This window comes from Spermophilus citellus (assembly GCF_964194105.1).
Source record: "Spermophilus citellus genome assembly, chromosome: 2".
In the NCBI taxonomy this organism is placed as follows: domain Eukaryota; kingdom Metazoa; phylum Chordata; class Mammalia; order Rodentia; family Sciuridae; genus Spermophilus; species Spermophilus citellus.
In genome coordinates this window covers 240,003,089-240,027,229 of record NC_138183.1, presented here as the reverse complement: position 1 = coordinate 240,027,229, position 24,141 = coordinate 240,003,089, and the positions used below count along the sequence as shown (strand labels likewise).

The following is a 24,141-nucleotide window of genomic DNA, read 5'->3' as shown; positions in this document are numbered from 1 at the left end:
TGAAAAAAAAAAAATTACAGGGGATCGAATACCCCATTATTCCATTCATATGAATTATCTCAAATATTCATAAAAATAGAGAGTAAAGCCCTGGTTAACTTAACTAAAACTTCTGAAAAGAACATTTCAGAGTGTTTTTTTCAATAGATACCAAGTTTTAATTAGGAAAATTGTTTTGTTTCTTTAAAATTGATAGTATATTAAAATTTGTAATATAATATGTTTTCTTGGACTTTTGTTGCATTATTAATATTTTTTCAACATATGTGTGTCCATGTAGCTTGGTTATGGACATTTGTTATACATTCAGCCACACATAGCTTTACTATCCCTTTTACCATTAAAGTCAAATAGACTAGAGTCAAAAATAGTGAGAGAAGGTCTGTAGGTGATATTGGGGGCACCCACAGAAAGGAACTGATGAGTACTGAGAGTAGTGCTGACATCCTTTATTTCCTTTTCTGTCTTGGAATTCAGGAATACCTCAGCTGGGTTTAAAGGTTAATAGGAAAGGAAGGTGTTTCCAGGTGAGGTCACAGCCATTCTTCATCACCTCAGAAGCTGCAAGACATAAGATAGCATGGTCTCCTTTCCAGAGTGCTCTGTGTGTCTTTATCCACAGTGTTCAAGGGACTGTGACATTCTCCATAGCTACTGTTGGAAACACAGAGCCTCTAAGTCTAAGATTCAGTATTCTCTAACTCCAGTAACCATAAAAAGGTGTCATCTATGAGATCTCCTTGAAATAAGTTGATATCCCCATAACTATTAAATTATGAATCTTTGGTAGCTGGGAATGCTGCCATCTAAATTTCATCAGTCAATCACTAATAAAAATGCACAATCTCCAGCACACTCAGACACAATCTTGATCACTGGCAGATCCAACCTTCAGAGCAACCATATATGTGACATCATTCATGTTTCAGAGAAAAATACATTCTCTGGTCTCTGATCTAAGCCTACAACCAACCCATATGGTAGACCTTGCTTTCAAGGTAACAATTATAAGAACAAAAACAAACAAACCAAAAAACCTATAAAGATGTTTGCCAAATTTTATTGCTCAATTTTCATCCTAAACTGTAGCCTGGACATACTTTTACCCCCACCTTAAGTGACTTTCTAAAACTAACCACTAATTATGTTTGTGGGCACCAAGTGGGAGTAAGCAGAGGACTTCTGTTGTTGCCTTGGAAAATATTTTGGCAGAGCCAATTATGGATCCTCTGGGTACTTGAGAGGCCAAAGCATTACTAAAGCCTGCAATCTGTGGAAGTCAATTTAAACATCTCTCTAGAGTCCAGGAGGAGAGACTTATAATGATGGGTCTGTGAGCCAATGACAGCAGCAGAGCCATGACCAATGAGATGGAGAATGACTTGCTTGTGAGATCCCACTCTTGAGCTGAGTGGGTTTCTAGGGCAATAGAAAGGAAAGGAGAACTTGATTTAAGATGCAAGGAATCCCCTCTCCACATTGCTCCTAGGTTCTTAGGAAGCAAATGTTTGGTCAACTTGAGAAAACAGTGTCTAATCACAAGATTCACTTATGTTTCATTGTTGAATACAATGACTTTTCCTGATTTGGATAATTAGGCTGTGTTCCTTTTTTTCCCTTTGGATTGAATATAGTTCAAAACACCTGAAATTATTGTTTTCTGAAAAACTATATATAGAAGATGCATGTATACTTTCATAGGAAACCAATAAAATGAGCATGAATTAAGTTCTAGAGCTATCAAAGCTTCCTAATTGAAATGGTTTGTTTTTCTGACAAAATCCAGACTGACAATGGTACCATATGAACGAAAATGTCGACATTGAAAAATGGTCTGGGGCAACAATAATTCCAGTCTCAGCTCATGGAGTCCATGGAAGGCTGTGTTGCAAACTCCCAGAGGAGAAGAAAACATTGACAGAGAATTCCACTATCACCAAACCCAGGTCAGTGGAAGCTACACATTTTTCTCCAAATTTTTAAGCAGGTAAGTTCATCCAGCCAATTCATTTTCTCTGAAGTTGTTTTTGTGAATACATATTTGATTAGAAGTTTGCTATTTGGCTCTGAAAATGAAGCTGGGCACAAATTTTCACTGAAAATATCAGTTGAAAACATGATCTGTAATTTTGCTAAAGCCACTGGTAAAAATGACTAGAGTCACTTTTAAGACAGTGTGATTAACATTTATGTCTAAACAATTACAGTAAGTCTGTGGAGTTCTGTTTGTAAGGGCTTAAATTTACCTCTATTCATAAATTTCACGTTGCATATTTGAAGTTAGACTTTGTGAATTAAATCTATGAAGAAAAATTAATAATAATGTATTTAGCATCCACAAGAGCCAACTCAGGGATACAGTTTTGCTGAAAACCAAAAATATTTGTTCACTTTCATGGAGTCTGAGAGGTCTTGAGGTTGACTTCTGTGTCCAGAAAAACTAAAATCTTTTTTTTTTTTTTTTGGAAAATTATGTGATTAGAATAGTTTGGGGCAGAGATTGGAAAAAGAAGTAGAAAGGGGCTAAGAAAAATTAAATATCTTATGTTCTTTTGTAACAACATGGACTTAATTTTGAAAACTTACATCTAGTTTATTCAAAATAAGGATTATTTTAATTTTTTGTATATATACAGTATTTCTACCAATTAGCCATGAAAATTACAAATTCATCTTATCTGACTGAATTTATGCTATGATAATTGTATTTTCTTATCTGATCCTAATATTTATATCTTGTCAATAGCAAATTCATGTCATTTTATTCCATTTGTAAAAAGTGAGTGAGGAAATATATCTAATCTGGAGTGTAACACTGTATCTGTTAAAATACCAATGCAAGGACAATTTATTTGTAAAATACTGTGAACTTTCAGGGAAACATTGTACCATTTATATTCATATCCAAAGATGTGGGAAGCAGAGCATGAAATGGTGGCATAGAGACAGCCACAACAATGGATCATTCTTGTTGAGCTGTAGTACAGAAAATTCCTTGGCATTTAGGAGAAGAAAAAAAAAAAAACAACTTCATATCTAGCTCAATTTTATGTCCAAGTGCATTCATATGACAGAGACAAAACAGGTCAGAAAACACAGCTGGTTTAGATTCAGAGACCTTTTGCACCTTAGTATAGGATACAGTCGATTTTAATAGAATATTATGTTCATGTATCTATAGATGTCCATGAAGATAAAGAAATGTAATTTCAAAATAATCATTACTGATGATATTTGAATCCTCCCAGCAATGAAAGAAAGCCATCTTTGAGATTTTTTTAGAGAAAGAATGTCCAGAAATTAAACACAAGTCAACATTCATAATAATGCCTTGCTTTCTTGTGGTACCTATAATGTATTGTACTATTTGAAATCTAACCTCCTTCTGTTCTGTATAACTGCCTGTAAAAGAGGTGAGATAAATAAAGACTAACTGCATCCACTGCAGAGGACTGGTCCAATAAAGCAATGAAGTACTTTAACATGGAATTTGAGCTTTAATCTCTCAGACACATCATGTTTCTTTTCTTTTTTTTTTTTTTTTTCAGACGAACCACATGCCCAAACACAAGCTAACTTGACAGGAAAGATGAGCAATGTAACAGAATTCATCCTGCTGGGCCTGACCCAAGATCCACAACTGCAGAAACTCTTATTTACTGTGCTTCTACTGGCCTATTTGATCACACTGGCAGGTAATATGCTCATCTCCATCACCATCTTCATCAGCCCAGCCCTGGGTTCTCCCATGTACTTCTTTCTGTCTTGTTTGTCCATTATAGATGGTTTCTACTCTTCTTCCATAGCACCCAAAATGATCTTTGACTTGATCTCTGAAAAGAACACCATATCCTTCAGTGGCTGCATGACTCAGCTCTTTACTGAACACTTTTTTGCTGCAGCTGAGATCATCCTGTTAATGGCCATGGCCTATGACCGCTATGTGGCCATCTGTAAGCCCTTGCACTACATGACCATCATGAACCGGCAGGTGTGTGGTTTCCTGGTGGGGGCTGCTGGGGTCTTGGGGTTTATTCATGGAGGGATACAGATTTTGTTTATGGCCCAGTTACCGTTCTGTGGACCCAATGTCATGGATCACTTTATGTGTGATTTAATTCCTCTCCTGGAGCTGGCCTGTACAGACACTCACACTTTGGGGCCCCTGATTGCTGCCAACAGTGGGTCACTGTGTTTGATCACCTTCTCCATGCTGGTGGCTTCCTATGTCATCATCCTGCACTCCCTGAGGTCTCACAGCTCTGAAGGGCGCCACAAAGCCCTGTCTACCTGTGCCTCTCATGTCACAGTTGTCATCTTATTCTTTGTACCTTGTTCATACCTGTACCTCAGACCTGTGGCCTCCTTCCCTGCTGACAAAGCTGTGACTGTGTTTTGTACCCTAGTGACACCTATGTTAAACCCTTTGATCTACACCTTCAGGAATGAGGAAGTGAAAAAGGTTCTGAAGAAGCTCTGGAATCAAATGATGAAAGTTGATGAAAAATAACCCTGTAGGTAGTTCCCTAGGCAAGAATATTGAGTGATATTTTATAAAGCTCTATTCTCCTGACTCATCAAAATTGTGATGGTCAATTATCCTGTGTGCATTAAAATTTTAATTGGGAAGTAATTGTATATATTCATGGAGTACAGTGTGATAGTTCAATACATGTAGCAACTCAAGGTACTTAGAATTTCCATCATTTTAAACATTATTTTTTTCTTGTGGGAATCTTTAAACTCTTCTTTTCTAATTCATCAGAAAATATGTAATAAATTGTGAACTACATTCACCCCTCTTGTGCTCTAGAAATTCAGAACTGATTCTTCTTATGTAACTTGTTACTCATTATCCAACCTTCCTCTATTATTCTCTCCACATTTTTCCTCACCTCTAGTAACCAGTATTCTGCTCTCAACTTCTATGAGATCTTATGTTTAAGATTCCACATGAGTGACAACATATGTATGGTATTTGTCTGTCTTTTTTCTTTAAATTGTCTATTCAGTTACACCCATGTTGCCAGCATTGCAGGATAATATTGTTTATGACTGAATATTGTTTCATTTGATATACACATGTTATAAACTTAGATATACATAATTTAATTTGGTATTCATGAATCCAACTTAAGTTATATTGATTTTTGTACCTGTGCATTCATAAAATGTGGTTTTCAATAGCTTTGCTATTAAAGAACAGATATGGGCAAGTGTTTGCAGAGTTAAATTGTCAGCCTCATTGTGGTATGACATATACCAACAGCAATATTTGTGACAAAGTTCATGCCCTTCACTATAGACATAATGAATTTAAAAAAAAAAAGAGAAACAGAAAAAGTACATGAAAAATCTGTAGAACAGTAGGAAATATCTTCAAAAGTATACTCATCAAAAACTGTTTTAATCTTCATAAATCTGAGAGGTTCTATTACAGCGATAGAAAACTTTTTGCTTAACACAACCATAAAATGAGCATGTTCAAAAAGAACATATTTTGACAATTTCATCTCTACCATTCCTTCTAGTATACAATGATCTATAAAAGAATGTGGGGAAAGAATTGGCTGGAGCAAAAGAAATAAAACTGATAAATCTTAGAGGGTTAAAACTGAAAATATCTGAACACTGAATTTGAGTTTTAGACATGACCAAAAAAAAAAAAAAAAAAGAAAGAAAGCTCTGAAAACAGTTGTTACAGGAAATCACAAGTGTTGTCAAGAAGGACTTGTGTCATGGGGGAACTGAATGGTAATGTTCTCAAATCTGGTTTGCTGAAAAGAATGCTAATCATGAATGGAATGTTATACTAAAGGCTTCACAAACCATCAGATGCTTCAAATGTTCTAAAGTTAGAGCTTTAGAGAAAGAAGCTTCTTTTCATGGTGTTACCAGCATTAATTGCCATCATAACTGTAAGCCAGTTGCTTCAACTTTCTCCCTCATTCTGCATCAGTAAAAGGGACATTATGTCTTTTTCTTAAATAGTGAGAATCACATTACTTACACTGGAACCATGTCTCCGTTGAAAAATACTAAAACTCAAATACTAAATAAGCTTCAGCGATGTCACCAGGGGACAAGGGATGCTAGGGGTCAAAGTTCATGATAGGAGTCAAAGGGCTCCACTAGCATCGATGACTAGGTATGGTTCAAGGAGGACTAGACTCTTGTCCCAGCCTCACTTAACCTCAATACCTAAACATGTATCTGAATGTCTCTCAGTAATGAGTATGGACAGCAGAAAAGCAGACAGTCATGCTAACATTTGTGCTTAATGGAGCTGTGTCCAGTTTTCCTGAAAGGAAGGAAGGGTCCATCCTCAGCTTCCTATTTTGGGATTAAAACACCCGACATATCTGCTGAGTTACAAAAGAGGGAACTTGTGGGAGTCATTTTGAGATATTTGTATCAATACTGACCTAAGAACTCAATTATGTTTTGAAGGTAGTAAATTAATTTCTCTTTAAAGCATTTTATTTAACTGAATTGAAAACTAAATCATGTTGATTTATTGTGTACAGCATGATGTCTTCAAATTATGGATACATTGTGCAAAGGCTTAATTGAGATAATTAGCACATGCATTACCTCACATCAGTATCCTTTTTGAGGTAAGAACTTTTAAAATCTAATTAGCTAGATTAGCTTAGATTTTATGTAGCTTAAATCTGTCTTAGGTAGAATTTCAGTCTCAATCAGTTTGACTCAAAGCTTTTGTACTTCACTAAACCTCATAGAGATTTCCCTGGATAAAAATAAACAGGTCAGTCTCCTATGTTTGTTTAAAACTTCTTCCATTTTCTTTGGAATTGTCTTATTGAAATCCTTTAACCTTCACTTGTTCTGACTCACGTATGGGTAGATTGCTTTCACACAGAAATGGCTGAAAATACTGAGTCTCATTTTGGGGGAGGAAGAATATTAGAATAAATCGGATACTATAACTCAATGTGCATACATGATTATATGACTGATGTAAATCTAAATCATGTACAACCAGAAGAATGAGAAGTTATACTTCATTTATGTATGTGTCAAAATGCATTCTACTGTCATTTATAGCTAATAAGAACACATAAAAAGCATAGTATATCTATTTTCATGTTTATTTTTCTATTTTTGTTATACATCCATGTATAAATATGTTGTGTTTTAAAAAATAGTACATAAAAATAAAAAGTAAGGGTGGAGACGAAGATGGGGGTGTGGAGGAAGTGTGCAATTTTTGTTTGTTACTAGCTCAGTATTCAAGCAGCAGAAATACTGCTTACCAGTGGGAGGCGGGGTGAGAGAAAGATGCACCAAAATTTAATATCAGAATCATAGAGACACAGAAATTCAAGCATTTTGAACATAGGAGAGGAAAGGATTCCCCAAGAATCCAGCCTGTAATGCCACTGTTCCAGTTCACTGAAAAGCAGAGGGGCCACCCAGGCAGAACAACAGCCAGATTCTGCTAAGAACATTTGGCAAGGGGAACCCATAGCCACAGGGGTGGTCTGAAATTGAGTGACCCAGAGGCACTGCAGCCAGCTGGTGCATGACGGGTGTTCCACGCTTCTCAGCTAGAGAGCTGATGTGGGATGCCATTTTGAAAAGGCTACACAGTGGGTTTCTGCTTTGGGAGACTGGGGGTCCTTAACAAGCTTTGATGAACTGTTGCACTAAGATATCTAGAGTGCTCCTCTCAGTGCTCTTCTGAGGTGGGCACAGAAGGCATCGTGCACAGGTTGGACTCAGGCCAGATGTAGAGAGTGAAGTGAAGCTCTCTTTCCCTTTGGGTTTGACATCTTGTGGCTAATCTTTTGGGATTAGCCACAGAGAACCTTAAAACTGGAAAATCAGGCACATTTGCTCTTAGAATTTGATCTGGGGAAGTTCATAGTTGTGGACAGTGGGGTGTGTAATATCAGTGGACAGTTAATCACTTTGCCCTCAACACAGAGTCCACAGGAATCCTCCCAACATCCAGATACCCAATAAGGATTTCATGTTCCAGGGAACCAAGGTGAGAGCAAGCATTCACTCTAGAGAAATACCTCATGACAAATCCAAAACACTGGTCAAAAGTAATCCCCAGCTGTCTGATCTTCAGCATCAGCCCTGTCCTTGGAGTGAAACTTCCTAGCTTGCACAGATAAAGTATAATTTTCACTACATCCCATTCTGTAGAAACTTAATTAATGTATTAACTTTGTTATTAACTTTGGTGACAAGGGGATCTGAGGGCTGCCACATATAGTTTCAGTTGAAGGCCACTCCAGCTGCAGCTGAGTGAGCATCTCAAAGAAGACAGGGTTAAACCTCCAGCCCTTGCTCTCCCACAGGAGCACAGGGCTGCAGAAGAAAGGGAAAGGAAGACAGTAGGGCACAGGCAGTGAGCAGGCATTTCTTCCAATAATTGGGACCACCTCTGGGGAGACATTTCCTCCCTTTTACAATTAGAGTATTTTTCTTCTTTTTCTATCTGGTGTGTGTGTGTGTGTGTGTGTGTGTGTGTGTGTGTGTGTGTGTGTCTGTCTGTCCATGTTATAGCTCTCCTGATTGATTCATGAATATAAACAAATTCTTTTTTGTTTTTCTCATTGTCACTTCTCCCCTTCTTTGTCTTTTCTCAACCATGTGTTACTTTGCTCGGCTTTGATTTTCTAGGGGTAGTGTTTCTTGTCTTTTGTTTGGTGGAACTTTTTGTGTTAGCTCTTATTTTTCTATTATTCTTTCACTCTTCCCTTCTCCCTTCAGGAGACAAGTTCCTTTGGTCTGACTATCTTTAGTTATGTTCTTCCTTTTTGTAATGTTTTACTGCTCCATCTTTGTAGCTACCTCTCTTTTGCTTTATATCTGTTCACCTTTTAAATATTGAAAACTTTTGCCATCCACCCTTTTCCTTTTCTATCAATGAACCGAAATTCTACTGTCTTTAAGAGCATTTTAATTTATATTACTACAGCTCTTTCTCTTGCTGCTGTTGTGGTTCTTTATACTGCAGAGGGCATAATTAACATCTGCTATGTATCAAATACCTGATCTAGTTCTTGGCTCTTTATTGTAGTTGCTGTTGTTAAAGGATGATCCCAGCATTCCACTTGTTGAAGTGGTTACTGGTGTGTATGTGTGAGAAACAGAAAGTCCAGGAATCCATTTTCAGAATATAGCCTAATAGCTTTCAATTGCAGCTAATTAAATTAAAGCCCTTCCTTTTCCCTACCCCAATGTTGAAATTAGATGGTCACAGATTATAATCCCAACCTCCTCCACTCAGATTGATGGGCAGCACTGCAGTAGGGATATAACCAGGCTTACTTCACACACATGGGCTAGCCAAGTTCTGGTGGCACACCTGTCCAGCAAGAGTGTAATTTTGCCTTGCCCACCCACTTTTGAGCACATGTTAGATTTCTTGGGGACCTTGATCTGTCTAACATATGTCAAAAGAAGCACCACACATTTATCCACACATTTATTCTAATGTTGAATATTGATTACTACTGCATCTCAGCAAAGTGCTAGCACACCTGTTTTCACACACAAATTGAACCTGCTCAAGCTTCAACAATACTTTAACACATATAATAAGGAAGAGAAAAAGAAAAAAACAAACAAACAAACAATGACTAGGCCTCAAGTAGCCATGACTACAGGAGAACATCTGGTAGTCATGGACATCTAATCTTACAGAAAAATCAGAGAAATATTCTAAAATAATTATCCAGAAAATCTCATGTGTTACAGTGACCCTACAGGAGTGAATTAAATCAATAGTTCTTCAAAGGCAAAGTGAGAGTCACTGGCAGTTGAAACTAACACTCAGATGACACTGAGACTACATGTTGAAGCTAAGAAATACCAACATGATTTATTACAAAAGAGACAACTACACACTAATGGACATTCTCAACAAAGAGGAATTCATCTCAACAGATGCACAAGCCCAAGACCTCCAAAAACACGAAAAAAAAAAAAAAAAGACAAACAAGTCTGTGACCAAAAGTTATAATTATCAAAAAAAAGAACACACAGATATGAAGGAGGATGAAATTTCAAAGAAAGACTTTTAAAAATCAATTATGGAAATTGTTAATTCTATGAGAGATGATCTAAGAAGTGAACTATGAAATTAATTAAGACTGCAACTATAGGAGGTAAAAGAAAATTTTAATAAAGAGATGTAGTTTCTGAATAGAAACCAATCAGAACTCTTGGACATGTTAACCAAAAGTTATAAAATAAAAATTTTACTTGAAAGTGTCACCAACAAGCTAGATTATGTAGAAAGGGAAACTCAGAACTTCTAGATCAGGTATTTGAGCTGGAATATTCAGGTAGTACGGGAAAGAATAAAAGAGCTTCAACAGAGCATATAAAAAATGTGGGACATTAAGAGAACAAAGTTAAAATTTATCAGAATAAAATAGGGCCGAGAAACGCAGGATAAAGGAATTAAGAAAGAAAAATTTCAGTGAAATAATAGCAGAAAAATCAAAAAATTAGGTCCAAAGAGGCATCTATATATAGAAGTCATACAGAATCCTGAACAGGTAAGATCAAAAAAGAACCTTCCCAAGACATTGGAATCATTATCAAAATGCCTGACAGTGAGAATAAGGATAGAATATTAAAAGCTGCCAAAAGAAAATTGTAGATCACATCATTTAAGCAGACCAAAAAGAGTTACTTCAGACTTCTCAACTGAGACTCTAAAAGCTAGAAGGACTCAGAAGAGATAATCCAAGATATGAAGAGAAATAATTACCAACCAAGGTTGCTATTTCCAGGAAAGCTATCATTCAGAATCAAAGAAGACTTAAAACCTTTCCATGGTAATGACAAATTAAAACATTTCATGTTCATTATACCCGTACTTCAGAGAATACTTCAATCCTACACCAAGAAGAACTCAAAAACACATCCCAGAAATCTTAAATGAATGAAAATCTACATAAGAGTAATTAAGCAAACAAAAATTAAGAAGATATTAAATCTATGAAAAACAACCAAATGACTAGAAATAGCAAGCATCAATCCATAATAACTCTGAAGACAAATGGTCTCCACTCTCCAATTAAAAGACATGGGCTGTATTAAAAAACAAGACCCATCTATACATTCTTTACACCACAATCAATTTGAGTTCATCCCAGGGTTGTAAATTTGGCTGAATATACTTAAATCAGGAAGTGTAATTCATTAATAGAATCAAGGACGAAAATCACTTGATCACCTCAATAGATGCCAGAAAAACTGCCAAAATTCAGCAGATTTTCATTTAAAACACTGAAAAAAAAAGTAGAGTACAAGCTTTCCTCAACAATGAGAAGGCCATACATGAAAAAATAAAGCCAACCTCATACTTAACTGAGAAAAACTGAAAGCATTAGTTGTAAAAACAGAAACAAGACAAGGATGCCCACTCACACCCCTCCTATTCAATATAGTTCTTGACAATCCAGACAGAACAATCAGGCAAGGGAAGGGAATTCAAGGGATACAAATAGGAAAAGAAGAAATCAAATTATCTCTCTCCACTAATGACATGATACTGTGTCTAGAAGTCTAACCTAAAAAATTCAGCAAGAGACCGGATAAATGAATTTAGCAAAATAGCAGCATACAAAATGAACATTCATAAATCAATAGCTTTTGTATACTCCAGTAATAAATTTACCAAGAAAGAAATCAAGAAAACAACTTCATTCAAAATAATTTCAAGACCAAAAAAATGCATAGGAATAAATCTAAAGAGGTGAAAGACCTCTACAAGGAAAATTATAAAACAATGAAGAAAGTCCTTAGAAGATGAATAGAAAGACTCAATATCACCGAAATGACTGTATTACCAAACACAATCTATAGGTTCAATGCAATCTCCATTAAAATACCAATAGCATTCTTCATAGAACTTGAAAAGCAGTCCTAATATAATATGGAAGAATAAAAGACACAGAATGAATAAGCAATCCTAAGCAACAAGAGTTAAGTAGTACCTGATATTAAACTACACCACAGATTTATAGTAACAAAAACAGCACGGTAATGGCTTAAAAAATGGTATGAAGACCAATTTAATAAGCTAGAAGACCCAAAGACAAATCCATGTGAACCTTGAAAAAGATGACAAAATCAAATGTCATGAAAAACAGCCATTTTAACAAGTGGCATTGGGGAAAAAAAAATGCTTCCCACAAGTAGAAGAAAGAAACTAGGTCCCTACCTCCTGACTGCACAAAACTATGCTCCAAGTTTGTCAAAGACTAATGAATCAGATGAGAAATAGTGAAACTTCTATAAGCAAACATAGGTAAAAGTCTCCAACAGCATGTCTCAGGAACTAATTTCCTTAATAAGACTCCTAAAGTTCAAGAAATAAAATGAAGAATAAATAAGTGGCATGACACTAAATAAAAAGATTTCTGCAGAACAAAGGAAACCATCATGAGCATGAAGAGACCCTACAGAATGGGAGGAAATCTTTTCCAGCTACCCTTTCAAAAACAGATGAATAATCAGAATATATAAAGAACAAAGAGTAAAAACTCAATACCAAAAAGAAAAAATCATACTCAATAAATGGGCAAAAGATTTAAAGATACATTTGTCAAAAGAAGAAACAAAAATAGCCAACAAATACATGAAAAAAAATGTTCAGCATCCTTAGCAATCAGGGAGATGCTAATCAAAACTGTATTGACGTTCCAACTCACTCTAATCCAGAATGGCTTAGCAAGAAAGGGAAAAAATGCTGACAATAATGTGGGGGAAAGGAGAATTGTATGCCATGTTGGTGGGACCACAAATTTATACAGCCATTATGGAAAATTGTGTACAGATCTCTCAAAAAAACTAAAATAGATCTGTCATACAAATCCAGCTATAGCACTCCCTGGTATTTATCTAATAGTATCAAAGTCAATACAGCAGAGAGACAGCTGCACACCCATGTGCATCACAGCACTATCCACAGTGGCCCAGATAGGGAATCAGCCTAGATAACCATCAGCAGATAAATGGATTTTTAAAAAGTGGCATATACACACAATGGAATATTAATGGATCAGAAAGATGAGTGAAATTGTGTCAGTTTCAGGAAAAAAAGATATAGGTGGTGATCATGTTAAGCAAACTAAGCCAGACCTAGGAAGACAAGTATCACATGCCTTCTCATATGTGAAATCTGGGTATGGGGGACAATAAGGAGTAGAACGGAGATGATGAGGAAAGGGAAAGTGCCAGGGGAGAAATTTAGAGAGGGTTATGGGAAAGTGAATACAATCAAAGCACATTTTATGTATGCAGGAAAATGTTACAAATAACCCCTTCTTGGTAACATTCAGAGGCACTCATTAATGTTTTTAAAAGCAACCAAAGAACCAGTCCACATACTTAGAAAATAAAATGGCCACCAAAGCTCATTATCTTCCACATAATTCTGAGTTTTGACAATGAAGAACAGTTGCCCACATGTGTCTCTTCTCAGGATATTAATGGCAGCTTTTCACTGGCTTCTATGTCTTCACTTGTTATCTAGTTAATCTCCATTACAACTCTGAAACAAGGATTGTTAGGGCTGTTTCACAGACTTGGATGGATTATGCACTCACATTCCCACAGAATGGTCTGTGCCTTGGGTCTCAGGCTCCTTGATTATTTTCTGACCAGAATCATAGAGATGCTACTAACCCATCAGAGCTGGCTTTCCTCCCTATGCCACCATTTGGGCACAGAGCTCATGGCCACAAGAGAGAAAACAGGAAAGATTGATTTGGCTGCCAACCTGCCTGAAGCTGCTCATTCTAATCCTCTGGGAGCTAAAGGGTCAGAGCACCCCTAAGTCCTGCATGTGCATAAGAGCAGTAACTATTTCCCAGAATCCACACATGAATTGTTGATAAGGACAGACTCAGAGGATTCCTGACCCAGGAAGATCACATCAGCCACAGATCGCCACTGCTATTTAGCTCTGAGAGGCCAACCCAGTTGGATCCAGAGTTTCATGAACTGAGGGAGTTATCTTTAAGATAAGCATAGGCTTGCTTGCAATCCCTGACTTCAGGGACCTGCCACTCCAAGGCAGCTTTCCTGTGTTACTGATTTGTAAATGTCTCATATTAGATCTCCCATAACTGGTTTGTATGCTTCACTTCACCTGGTCACTTCAGCTGGCCAAGGCATGCTGAGGGGGCTTGGAGTAAGGTTAGTGTGTTTTTTTTTTTTTGTTTGTTTGTTTGTTTGCTTTGTTTGTTTTCCAAAACATCAATTTCCTTAGAAGCTTAATGCTTTGAAGCTGACTTTAAAAATTCATTTTCTGTGTTGGGCAGCTTCTGCCTCATATTCACAGGATCTTGCAATCCTATGGAACAAAATAAACCCAGTCCATACACTCAGCTTTATTTAAGAAGCTTCTGTTTTCTGTCATTTTTCCAAATGACTGAGGAAAAGAAATTCTAGGTTTAAGAAACAAATTGATGTACCTGCAAAGCAGAATCCAGTGTGGCTCAGTGAGCATGCTAGCTCTATGCAGAGAGTTCTCTGCAAATCAGATGACCTGTGACAAAATCAACACCCACAAACCTACTCAGAGACCTAGGTACAATATGTGACTTCCTTATTCGAATATATATTTTTTTGTCAAGGTGACACTAGAGTCTTGGGTTCACAGGTAAGTTAGATTTAAAAATATGATTCTGTTGTCACAGATTTTTATGAGTAATGACTCGAAAAAAAATGGTCACTCAGATTATCATGAATCTAACTCTGACAATGAGGTAAAAGTTCACTTATTATTGACAGTAATATATTCCATTTGTAGAAAACACAGATGAGAAAATATTTTAAATGATACATAATTGCCCTTAACCCTATAATTAGGATAAGCAGTATTTATCTATAGTATGCTTTTTTTGAAATACTTTTCTATGGATATGTATCATTTTTGACAATTTAGATCATAATATATGAGCTATTGTATATTCTGTTTTTCACTCTTATTAAAGTAAATGTTTCCACATTACTAGTTTGTGCAGATAACTGTAATGTCCCCTTGATGTTGTAAAATTCTAATTCATTTAAATTTTCCTCTTTATGTAAACATTCGGAGAACATTTGAAAGAACATTTGTTTTTAGTTTTTCATTACCATAAATATATTGTGGAATAGATTCTATATGCATATTTTTTCATATATTTATGGAAAGTAGATTTCTAAGGATAAGGGGTACTGGATAAAAGGACATGAGCAGTTCTAAAGCCCTTGTTTTATAGAGTTAAATTTCAGAATATTTTATACCAACACACACTCACCAGCATAAGATGCTATAACTGTCATCAATATTTATAAGTTTGCCAATGAAAAACATAGCTTTGTCTTTAAATTGCATTTCTCTGATGACTTATGAAGTAGAAGATTTATTTACCTGTCTGATATCCTTGATTAAAATTATTTTTATTAGTTTTACACTATTTATAATGGTTAAGGATTATTTTAATTTTTTAAAAAACAATTTCAATAACTACCATTGCCACATTGTTACAAGCATTTTTCTTTTCTTTTTTTTTAAGAGAGAGTGAGAGAGGGAGAGAGGGAGAGAGGGAGAGAGAGAGAGAGAGAGAGAGAGAGAGAGAGAGAATTTTTAATATTTATTTTTTAGTTTTTGGCGGACACAACATCTTTGTTTGTATGTGATGCTGAGGATCCAACCTGGGCCGCACACATGCCAGGCAAGCGCGCTACCACTTGAGCCACATCCCCAGCCCAACAAGCATTTTTCAATGTGTTCCATGTTTCTGTGGCAAACTGCATCATATTTTCCTGTTATTTATTCCATTATTTTCACTTAAAATGCTCCTTCTAAGTACATATTAGATATATGTTTATCTCTTTCTGTTCTGTACAGATTTTTGGGTTACCTGACACTTTATTACATTATACTTTTTCACTTTTTTTGTGACAGCATTAAGGAAAATTAAGTTTTGTAAAATGCCTATATAGTTATTGAAAACCTTTTATGAACTATGCATTGTCGTCTTTGAAATATTCTTGAAAGATAAGGCTCTTTTGTAATATGACCCTACTTTCTTTTTATTGAGTTTATGTATGTCAATTACTTTAGTTCATATTTTTAAAATAGTTAAACTCTTTTAACTGTATCAAGTCTAATCTTTTTGTTTTGCTTAATGTATGTATTTCTGTAGTGAAACTTTTTTCTAAATATACTTGGTCAATTTTCATCTCTTGAGTACTTCACTTATGTTCTCTCAAATTTTGGACCAATTTTTCCAGAATAACAATGATGCTATGCATTCTTTCATTTTTATTTATTTTTTTATCTTGAATCATACTTATAATAGGGTTAAAAGTATTTTCCAACCAAGTATAACAAGTATAAGGACAGTTATGTTTTTAATTTTAAGATTCAAACTTTGAAATGTGATAATGTTATTCTTCAATGTCTTTACATAACTTGGTAATTTTCCTATTTTATATATGAGAAACTTCAGTAGCATTGAGACCAGAATCTGGACACCACATTTTTTGACTAATAATCAGTGTAATTAAAAGAAGTAGTTTATCTGACTCTAAATAACACTTTGTTCATCAAATTATGGTGGTTCTGTTTTCTCAGCTTAAAAGTGTCTGTTCTGTAAACAAATCCAGAGAGAACTTTTCATTGTTTTTCCTCACCTTGATTTTCGTTTGCAAAATGTCCTGTGATCCAAACATGACTGATGATCAACAGAGAGTGAATTCTGAATTTTCAAATAAATATGGACACACTGGATTATATCAACTCTGTTTTTTTTTTTTTTTTTGGTTCAGGATATGCTTTTTCCATGGTGTTTTAGTTTACATGATATGTATTTGTAGTCATTGAATTGTAGCATGAAGCCACAAATAAAACGGCAGGTGTGTCTTACTGTAGCTTTAAGCTTTCCCTAACTTTTCTGTTACTAACATAACAGATTCTGTTATGTTAATACTTCATCTCCAATTTAAAATTGAACACATCTGACTTTTATATTCACCCTGAAAACGAGTTAAAAATAACAAGACTGATAACTTTCTCTGTAGCTTCATCAGTCCCAGTGACTACAGAACAGAGTCCAGTGTCGACTCCCATGGATTTAAAGCTCTGCTCTTCCTATGTTCCTCTTTCTTTGAGGAAAATACTGTGGCAGTTATTAGGAGAGTAGCCAAACAATACAATTACAGGAAAGGCAATGCCATAAAACCATGCTTGTATATATGAATGAATTCTGTGTGTGTGTGTGTGTGTGTGTGTGTGTGTGTGTGTGTGCGCGCGCGCGCACGTGTAGGTGTGCATTCCCACATTTCTGTGTAAGAAAGAAGAGGGCTATGTGTTCATTTTATGACTAATAGTATTTCTTGGCCTTGAGTCTTGAGTTTTTCTGCTTGGGAACTACATCAGTGTTGCAAAAAAATTTCCATTCCAAGTTATTTCATTGTTTAAAACTTGCCACAATTTAAATATTTGTACTATTTCACAGATCAATCAATCACACCAACGCCATATTGGATTCATGGAGCAAGTGAACAATGTGACAGAATTCATCCTGCTGGGCCTGACCCAGGACCCACATTTGCAGAAACTCCTATTTGTTGTATTTTTTTTCATCTACTTTCTCACCCTGCTAGGCAACCTACTCATTGTTGTGACCATCACCACCAGCCCAGCCTTGGGTTCCCCCATGTATTTTTTTCTGTCCTTCTTGTCCTTCATAGATGGCTGCTGCTCTTCTACCATGACCCCTAAAATGATATTTGACTTACTTGCTAAAAAGAAAACTATCTCCTTTAGTGGGTGCATGACTCAGCTCTTTGCAGAACATTTCTTTGGGGGAGTTGAGATCATCCTGCTCACAGTGATGGCCTATGACCGCTATGTGGCCATCTGCAAGCCCCTGTACTATATGATCACAATGAACAGGCGTGTTTGTGGCCTCCTGGTGTCTGTGGCCTGGGCTGGAGGATTTCTACATGGTCTGATTCAAACTCTCTTCATGGTCTGTTTGCCCTTCTGTGGCCCAAATGTCATTGATCATTTCATCTGTGACCTTTTTCCCCTCCTGAAACTCTCCTTCACAGACTCTTACATGTTTGATCTCTTTGTGGCTGCCAACAGTGGGCTGATGTGCATGCTCATTTTTGCTGTTCTCATCATCTCCTATGTCCTCATCCTTTGCTCCCTAAAGACTCGCAGTCCTGAAGAAAGGAGGAAAGCTCTCTCCACCTGTACCTCCCACATTGCTGTAGTCATCCTCTTCTTTGTACCTTGTATATTCGTATACTTACGGCCCACGGTCACCTTTCCCATTGACAAAGTGGTGGCTGTGTTTTATACTATGGTGACACCCATGTTAAACCCTTTAATCTACACCCTCAGAAACACAGAAGTGAAAAATGCTATTAGGAAGCTCTGGGGCCCAAGAATCATCTTGGGCAACAATTCATATGAATAGAATGAAATATAACCAAGTCCACTTAAAAATAGAAACTCCTTGACATTCATGAATTAGTGACCAAAATGACTTTGCTAGCCAGCATAAAGTTTTCATTACAGGTGTAAATCAGATAGCTTATGTATGCAATACAACAAGTGTTTACAAAGCTTTGGGTGAATTGTATGTACCAACAGGCCAGGTAATTGCAGTATTTCAACAAAGATATTTAATAGCTGAATACTTTGTACTGCACAGTATAAATACCATCCACCAAAATTCAGGTCACTATTCCTGTGAAAGACAGTGAACAATCATAAATGAATTAATTTGGAGAAATGAGAATCATTGAGGCACATTCATAAATTAAGGATATTTGTTGCACAACTCCAAGGGACACCAATTACCTTAAAACCTTCCTATTTTCAAAAATTATTTCTCAAACAAAAGTCTTGGAAGTATCTAAAATTCTTCCAGATATAAAAATACTGGACTCTTGGACATTATTTCTCAGATAAAAGATACTTTGGGTAAAACTTTCCTACACACAACTTTACCTCCCAAATAGCTCTTCTGAGATGAATTTGTGTTTTAGGTAATAGGGACAAGGGTAACTCACATGCGCACGCGCGTACGCACACACACACACACACACACACACACACAATTGATGATATCTGAATAATCAAGGAAGACTTTCTGGAAAATCAAATTTGAAGGGAAAAAAGAGGAAAAAAATATTAAGGTTAAGACCAGAACACAAGTCCTACAAATCCTACAGACACATAGTTGAATTAAAAAGGGCTCCTTTTCAGAACCTATGTCTTTTGTTAAGTATACATATACAAAGGAGTTCTACTCAGCCATTGAAAGGAATGAAATTTACAGTAAAAAAGGGAATAAATGCAGAATATTATGTTAAGTGAAATTATTCTACTCAGAAACTCAAAGGTCGAATGTTTTCTCTCATATGCAGAAGCCAGAGTAAAATAAAAGAAAGGTGGATGGAAGGATAAGATAACATGAAATCCAACCCAACACAAATTAATAGGTCAGTAAAAGGAAGTAGAGGAAGGAGAATGCAAGAGGGAGAGAGAACAGGAAGGAAAATGGGAAGGAAAAGGGGGGATCTGAAATTGATTCCCATGCGTGCATGTGTGTGTCAGGATGAAACCAACGACTTTGTGTATATTACATGCAGATGACTTTCAGCAGGTTAATAAAACATTGATTTCAAATTGGACTTCAGATTTCCTCAGTTATGGATAACCCATTTGGTGATCATGAAGCGTCAATGTGCAAAAGCTTTACTTTCTGTCCACATTCTTTTAAGTAGGATCATGTTTGCAGAAGTGACTGACACATGTCCCATACAGACAGAACTAATTAGCACCCAATTCTTAATCCACAGCTTTCTTTTCCCCTCCTGCAACAAGGCTGAAAGATGAACATTGAGATGAAAGGGTCATACTGAGTAACCCATGGAGGACAGCTGCGTTAGAGAAATTCACAATCTGCAGTGGGTGAAGAAGAAATAAAATTGTATGTGTTAAAGCACTAGGACTTGGTTTTGTTGTCACAAAAAATGCATCTAATCGCAACTAAGGCATAAAATAACTTCATCCTTTAAAGACTCACCAGTATTAAGAAAATAATAGGTTAACATAATATTTGCAGTTATCTCAATCTCCTATAGTGTAGGGTATGTAAATAGCAATCCTTATAAAACCAAATCCACAAAGGGACTTTTTGGGTTCAATGTAATTAAATTACACATTTAAAACACAAATTTATATAACTCCTTCCTATTCCCATTATCTACAATATAAGGCAAATACTGAAGAAAATTTTACAACTTTATACTACAGCAGTGCCAAGAAAAATTATGACTTCCAATGTGACCTAGGACTGCAAAGCCTCCAGGGCATATTCCCTCAATAGCTCCTTTTTTGTCCTACATGTTTTTCTTAGCCTATACTCCAATTTTCCACCAATTACCTATGATCTATATTCAACTAGATTTCCTTAAATCACAGAAGATAATGCTTGCTACTTGTCAGGAAAATAGACAAAACAACATCATTCTTACAATCTTAAGTTTCTTCATCAACAATTTTTTTCCAGTTCCTAACCAGATGATGAAAAAATAAGACTTTATAGTGCCTGTGTCACCTCATAAACATCACCTTGAACAACTATTCAATATACGAGCACCTCAAAGGAGCTTAGGAAATTAGGTGAGAGCTGATAGCTCTTGGACATAGCACAGAAATAAGAAATGACATGTGAAATGGGATGGGATAGAAATTTTTGCAATACCTGCATCACCCTCCCCCCAATACCTGGCAGCACAGCATGGAGAGATCTGATGTCCCTGGGGGAAACAGAGGGAAGTGAGCACTGGACTGTGCCTTGGACACATACCAAGTCAGTCTCAATCAAAGCCAACACTGACTGCACAGCTGGCCTGCTCTCCAAGCCCAAATACCTGCAGGCTGACCCCAGCAGCTTCAGACCTTCAAATTGTCCCACTCAGACCAACCCTCATGATTCAGCCTCAGGTCTGTACTTGGAAGCTTTGGACACTATTGGTGGAAATGGTGCAGCTGCTTATGAAAAACAAAAACAAAAAAAGATCCCTTGACTGCTTAAAAATCAAACTACCATAGGATGTACAAACACAACTTCTGAGTATTTATACAAAAGAATAGAAATCAAATTGCAACTTTCTTAAAGTCCAAAATGATTTCAAAATGAAAGACATGCAAGACATGGTGGTACACACCTGTGATCCCAGTAACTGGGGAGGCTGAGGCAGAAGATCATAGGTTCAAGGCCAGCCTCAGCAACTTAGCCTGGCCCCAAGCTCTTCAGTGAGACCTTGTCTCAAAATGATAAACAAACAAACAAACAAACAAACAAAAAGATGGGACTAGAGCTCATTTGTTAAGTATTACACAGTTCACTCTTCAGTAAGTGTAAGGGGGAAAACAAAACAAAACCTGATAAAACAAAACCTGCATCAAATAAAAGAATTGAAATAAAGAAATGTAAAAAATACCTGCACTTAGTGTTTTCATTGCAGGATTCAAGAGATGAATTTTTTTAAGCATTCCTGTATAGAGGAATGGATAAATAAATAGTGGGGTATACATAGAATGGAATTCTCCTCACTCCTACAAAAGAAGAAATCCAGCCAAAAACAACTATACAGATAACCATGAGTACAATATTTCAGATAAAAAAATCAAAGGAAAACAAATACCCCATTATTCCACTGATATGAGGTATCTCAAATATTCAAAATCACAGAAATGTTGAGCAGAGTGGTAATTTCCATAGGCTGGGTGAGCAGAAATTTCAGAGTGTTTATTCAACCAATACCAAGTTTTAATTATGCAAGGTCAATAAGTTATAGTGATTTCTTGCATAGCATTGTATCTATAATTAATACTAGTGCATTGTATACTGAAAATTTGTTAAAATGGTAGATCTCAAGATAAAATAAATGCAATAATAAAAAGCAATCAATAATTGATAAACAAAAGATCATGTGTATACAAGATGGAATATTATTCCCTCTTTAAAATAATTATCCATGAGTTGTCTTTCCACAGAGTCTGTTACCTATGATCAACTGAGGTCTGAAAATACCAAATGCACATCTTAAACACAGTTCACTAAGTTTTGAATTGCACAATGTTCAGAGCAGTGTGATCTGTGTTCAGAGCAGTGTGATCTGTATTCAGAGCACTGAGGTCTGTGCCACCTCTCTCCATCCCACCAGACGGGTGAATTCTCCTTTGGAGCAGTGTGTCTACACCATGTGAGCTACATGCCCACTAGTCACCCAGCAGCAGTCTTAGTTGTCACATTGACTGTCACAGTTTCTCGGTGTTTGTGTTCAAATAACCCTTACTTCATTAATTATGGTTGCAGGGACAAGAGCAGTGATACTGGTAATTCAGATACGCCAAAGAAAAGCCACAAAGTGCTTTCTTTAAATGAAAAGACAAAAGATTTGACCTAACAAACAGAAGAAAAATCATGTGCTGAGGTTGCTAAGATCCATCATAAAAGCACTATCCCTGAAATTGTGAAGAAAGCAAAGTTAATTTGGCTGCTGCACTTCACACAGCAACATTTATGACCACAGAGGGGCTAAGTGCTTAGTGTAAGGGTTTGGAGCTGTCCCATTTCAGGAATCCATTGGAGGCCTTGGAACATATTCCCTGCAAAAAAAAGGAAGATCGTTGTCATTTGTTTTCCTTTTCAATTTTAACTAGTTATTTTAAATTGACAGGTGAATTTGTGTATGGTTATCATATACAACATGATGCATTGAAATCTATCCATTATGGGATGGTTAAATACCTAACTAAGTGGGCTTAATTCACACAGTTGTCATTTCTGTGGTGAGAACCTTTAACATCCACACTTGGCATTTTTCAAGAATTTCACAAATTGGAATTTACTGTAGTTACCAAGCTGTACAATATCTGAATTTATTTTCCTTATCTGACTGTAAATTTGCATCCTTTCACCTGTTTTTCCCCAACACCCATCAGCCCACCTACCCTGGCACCCACCGTTCTACATTCTACTTGTAAGGGATTCATCTTTTTAAATTTTACATGTGAGCTGATGCAGTATTGTATTTCTGTGCCTGGTTTATCTCACTTAGCATGTCCTCTTCCAAGTTCAACCATGTTGTTGAAAATGACAGAGTTTCTGTTCGATTATTGAAGAATTTCCCACTATGTTGATGTACTACATGCACTTCATCCATTCAGCAGTCACGGACACCTCGGTTGATTCCATATCTTTGCTCTGAAGAATAGTAATGGAACAAATGTGAGAGTTTAGATGTGTCTGCAAAATAGAGATTTTATTTCCTTTGGGTATATACTCAGAAGTAGAAATCTGTGATCATATGGTAATTCTCCTTTTTATTTATTAAGGAAACTCTAAACTACTTTCCATAGGCTGGTAATTCACATTCCCACCAGCAGTGTGCAAATGTTCCCTTACCCTCATATCTTCACCAACACTTGTTACCTTTTGTCCTTTGGGCACAGTTATTCTAACTGGGGTGAGGTGCTCACTGTGGTCTGAAAATGCATTTCCCTGATGATTAAGATTTCCAGAATTTTCTAATTTACCTGTTGGCCAACTGTATATCTTCTTTTGAGAAAAGATTATTTAGGTTCTTGTTCATATCTTAATTGGTTTATATAAGCTATTTGAGGTCCTCCATTATTTTGGATAGTAGCACTTCAATTAGATGTAAGTTTTCAAATATTATTTTCCTTTCTATTGTTTATCCTTTTTCTCTGTTGACTGAATCCCTTCCTCTATATTTGCTTCCATTAGATTTATAGTTTAATGTCTTATATTTAAGTATTTAATTAATTTGGGGTTGAATGTTATATATGGTATAAAATAAGAACTAAAGTTTTTCTTGGGCAAGTGCATGTCCAGTTTTTTTCAGTATTATTTATTGATAATTGAACTTTTCCATTGTGTATTTTTGGCACATTTTGTCAAAAGTTCGTTGAGTGTAGATGTGTGGATTTATTTCTGAGCTCCCTTTTTTGTCCCATTGGTGTATGTATCTGTTTTTATGCGAGTACCATGCCGTTTCAGGTTTCTATGGGTTTGTAGTATGGTTTGGGATTTTGTT

The 24,141-nt window shown here is 36.2% G+C and overlaps 3 protein-coding genes across 3 annotated transcripts in view; 2 read left to right on the top strand and 1 right to left on the bottom strand.

Moving 5' to 3' along the window:
• The window catches only part of LOC308638592 (olfactory receptor 4C11-like), a gene marked incomplete at both ends in the record, with an annotated part of 413,029 nt that overhangs the window by 129,970 nt on the left and 258,918 nt on the right, over positions 1-24,141 (bottom strand). The window lies entirely within an intron of this gene.
• LOC308639321 (olfactory receptor 4C45-like) lies at positions 3,590-4,510 on the top strand (the record flags this gene model as incomplete). Its single annotated transcript, XM_081277538.1, has 1 exon — positions 3,590-4,510. One exon carries the CDS (start codon positions 3,590-3,592, stop codon positions 4,508-4,510), a length of 921 nt encoding a protein of 306 aa, XP_081133664.1.
• Positions 17,541-18,479, top strand: LOC308638843 (olfactory receptor 4C5-like; the record flags this gene model as incomplete). The annotated part of the gene is made up of 1 exon (XM_081276713.1): positions 17,541-18,479. The coding sequence occupies one exon, from the start codon at positions 17,541-17,543 to the stop codon at positions 18,477-18,479; it is 939 nt and encodes a 312-aa protein (XP_081132839.1).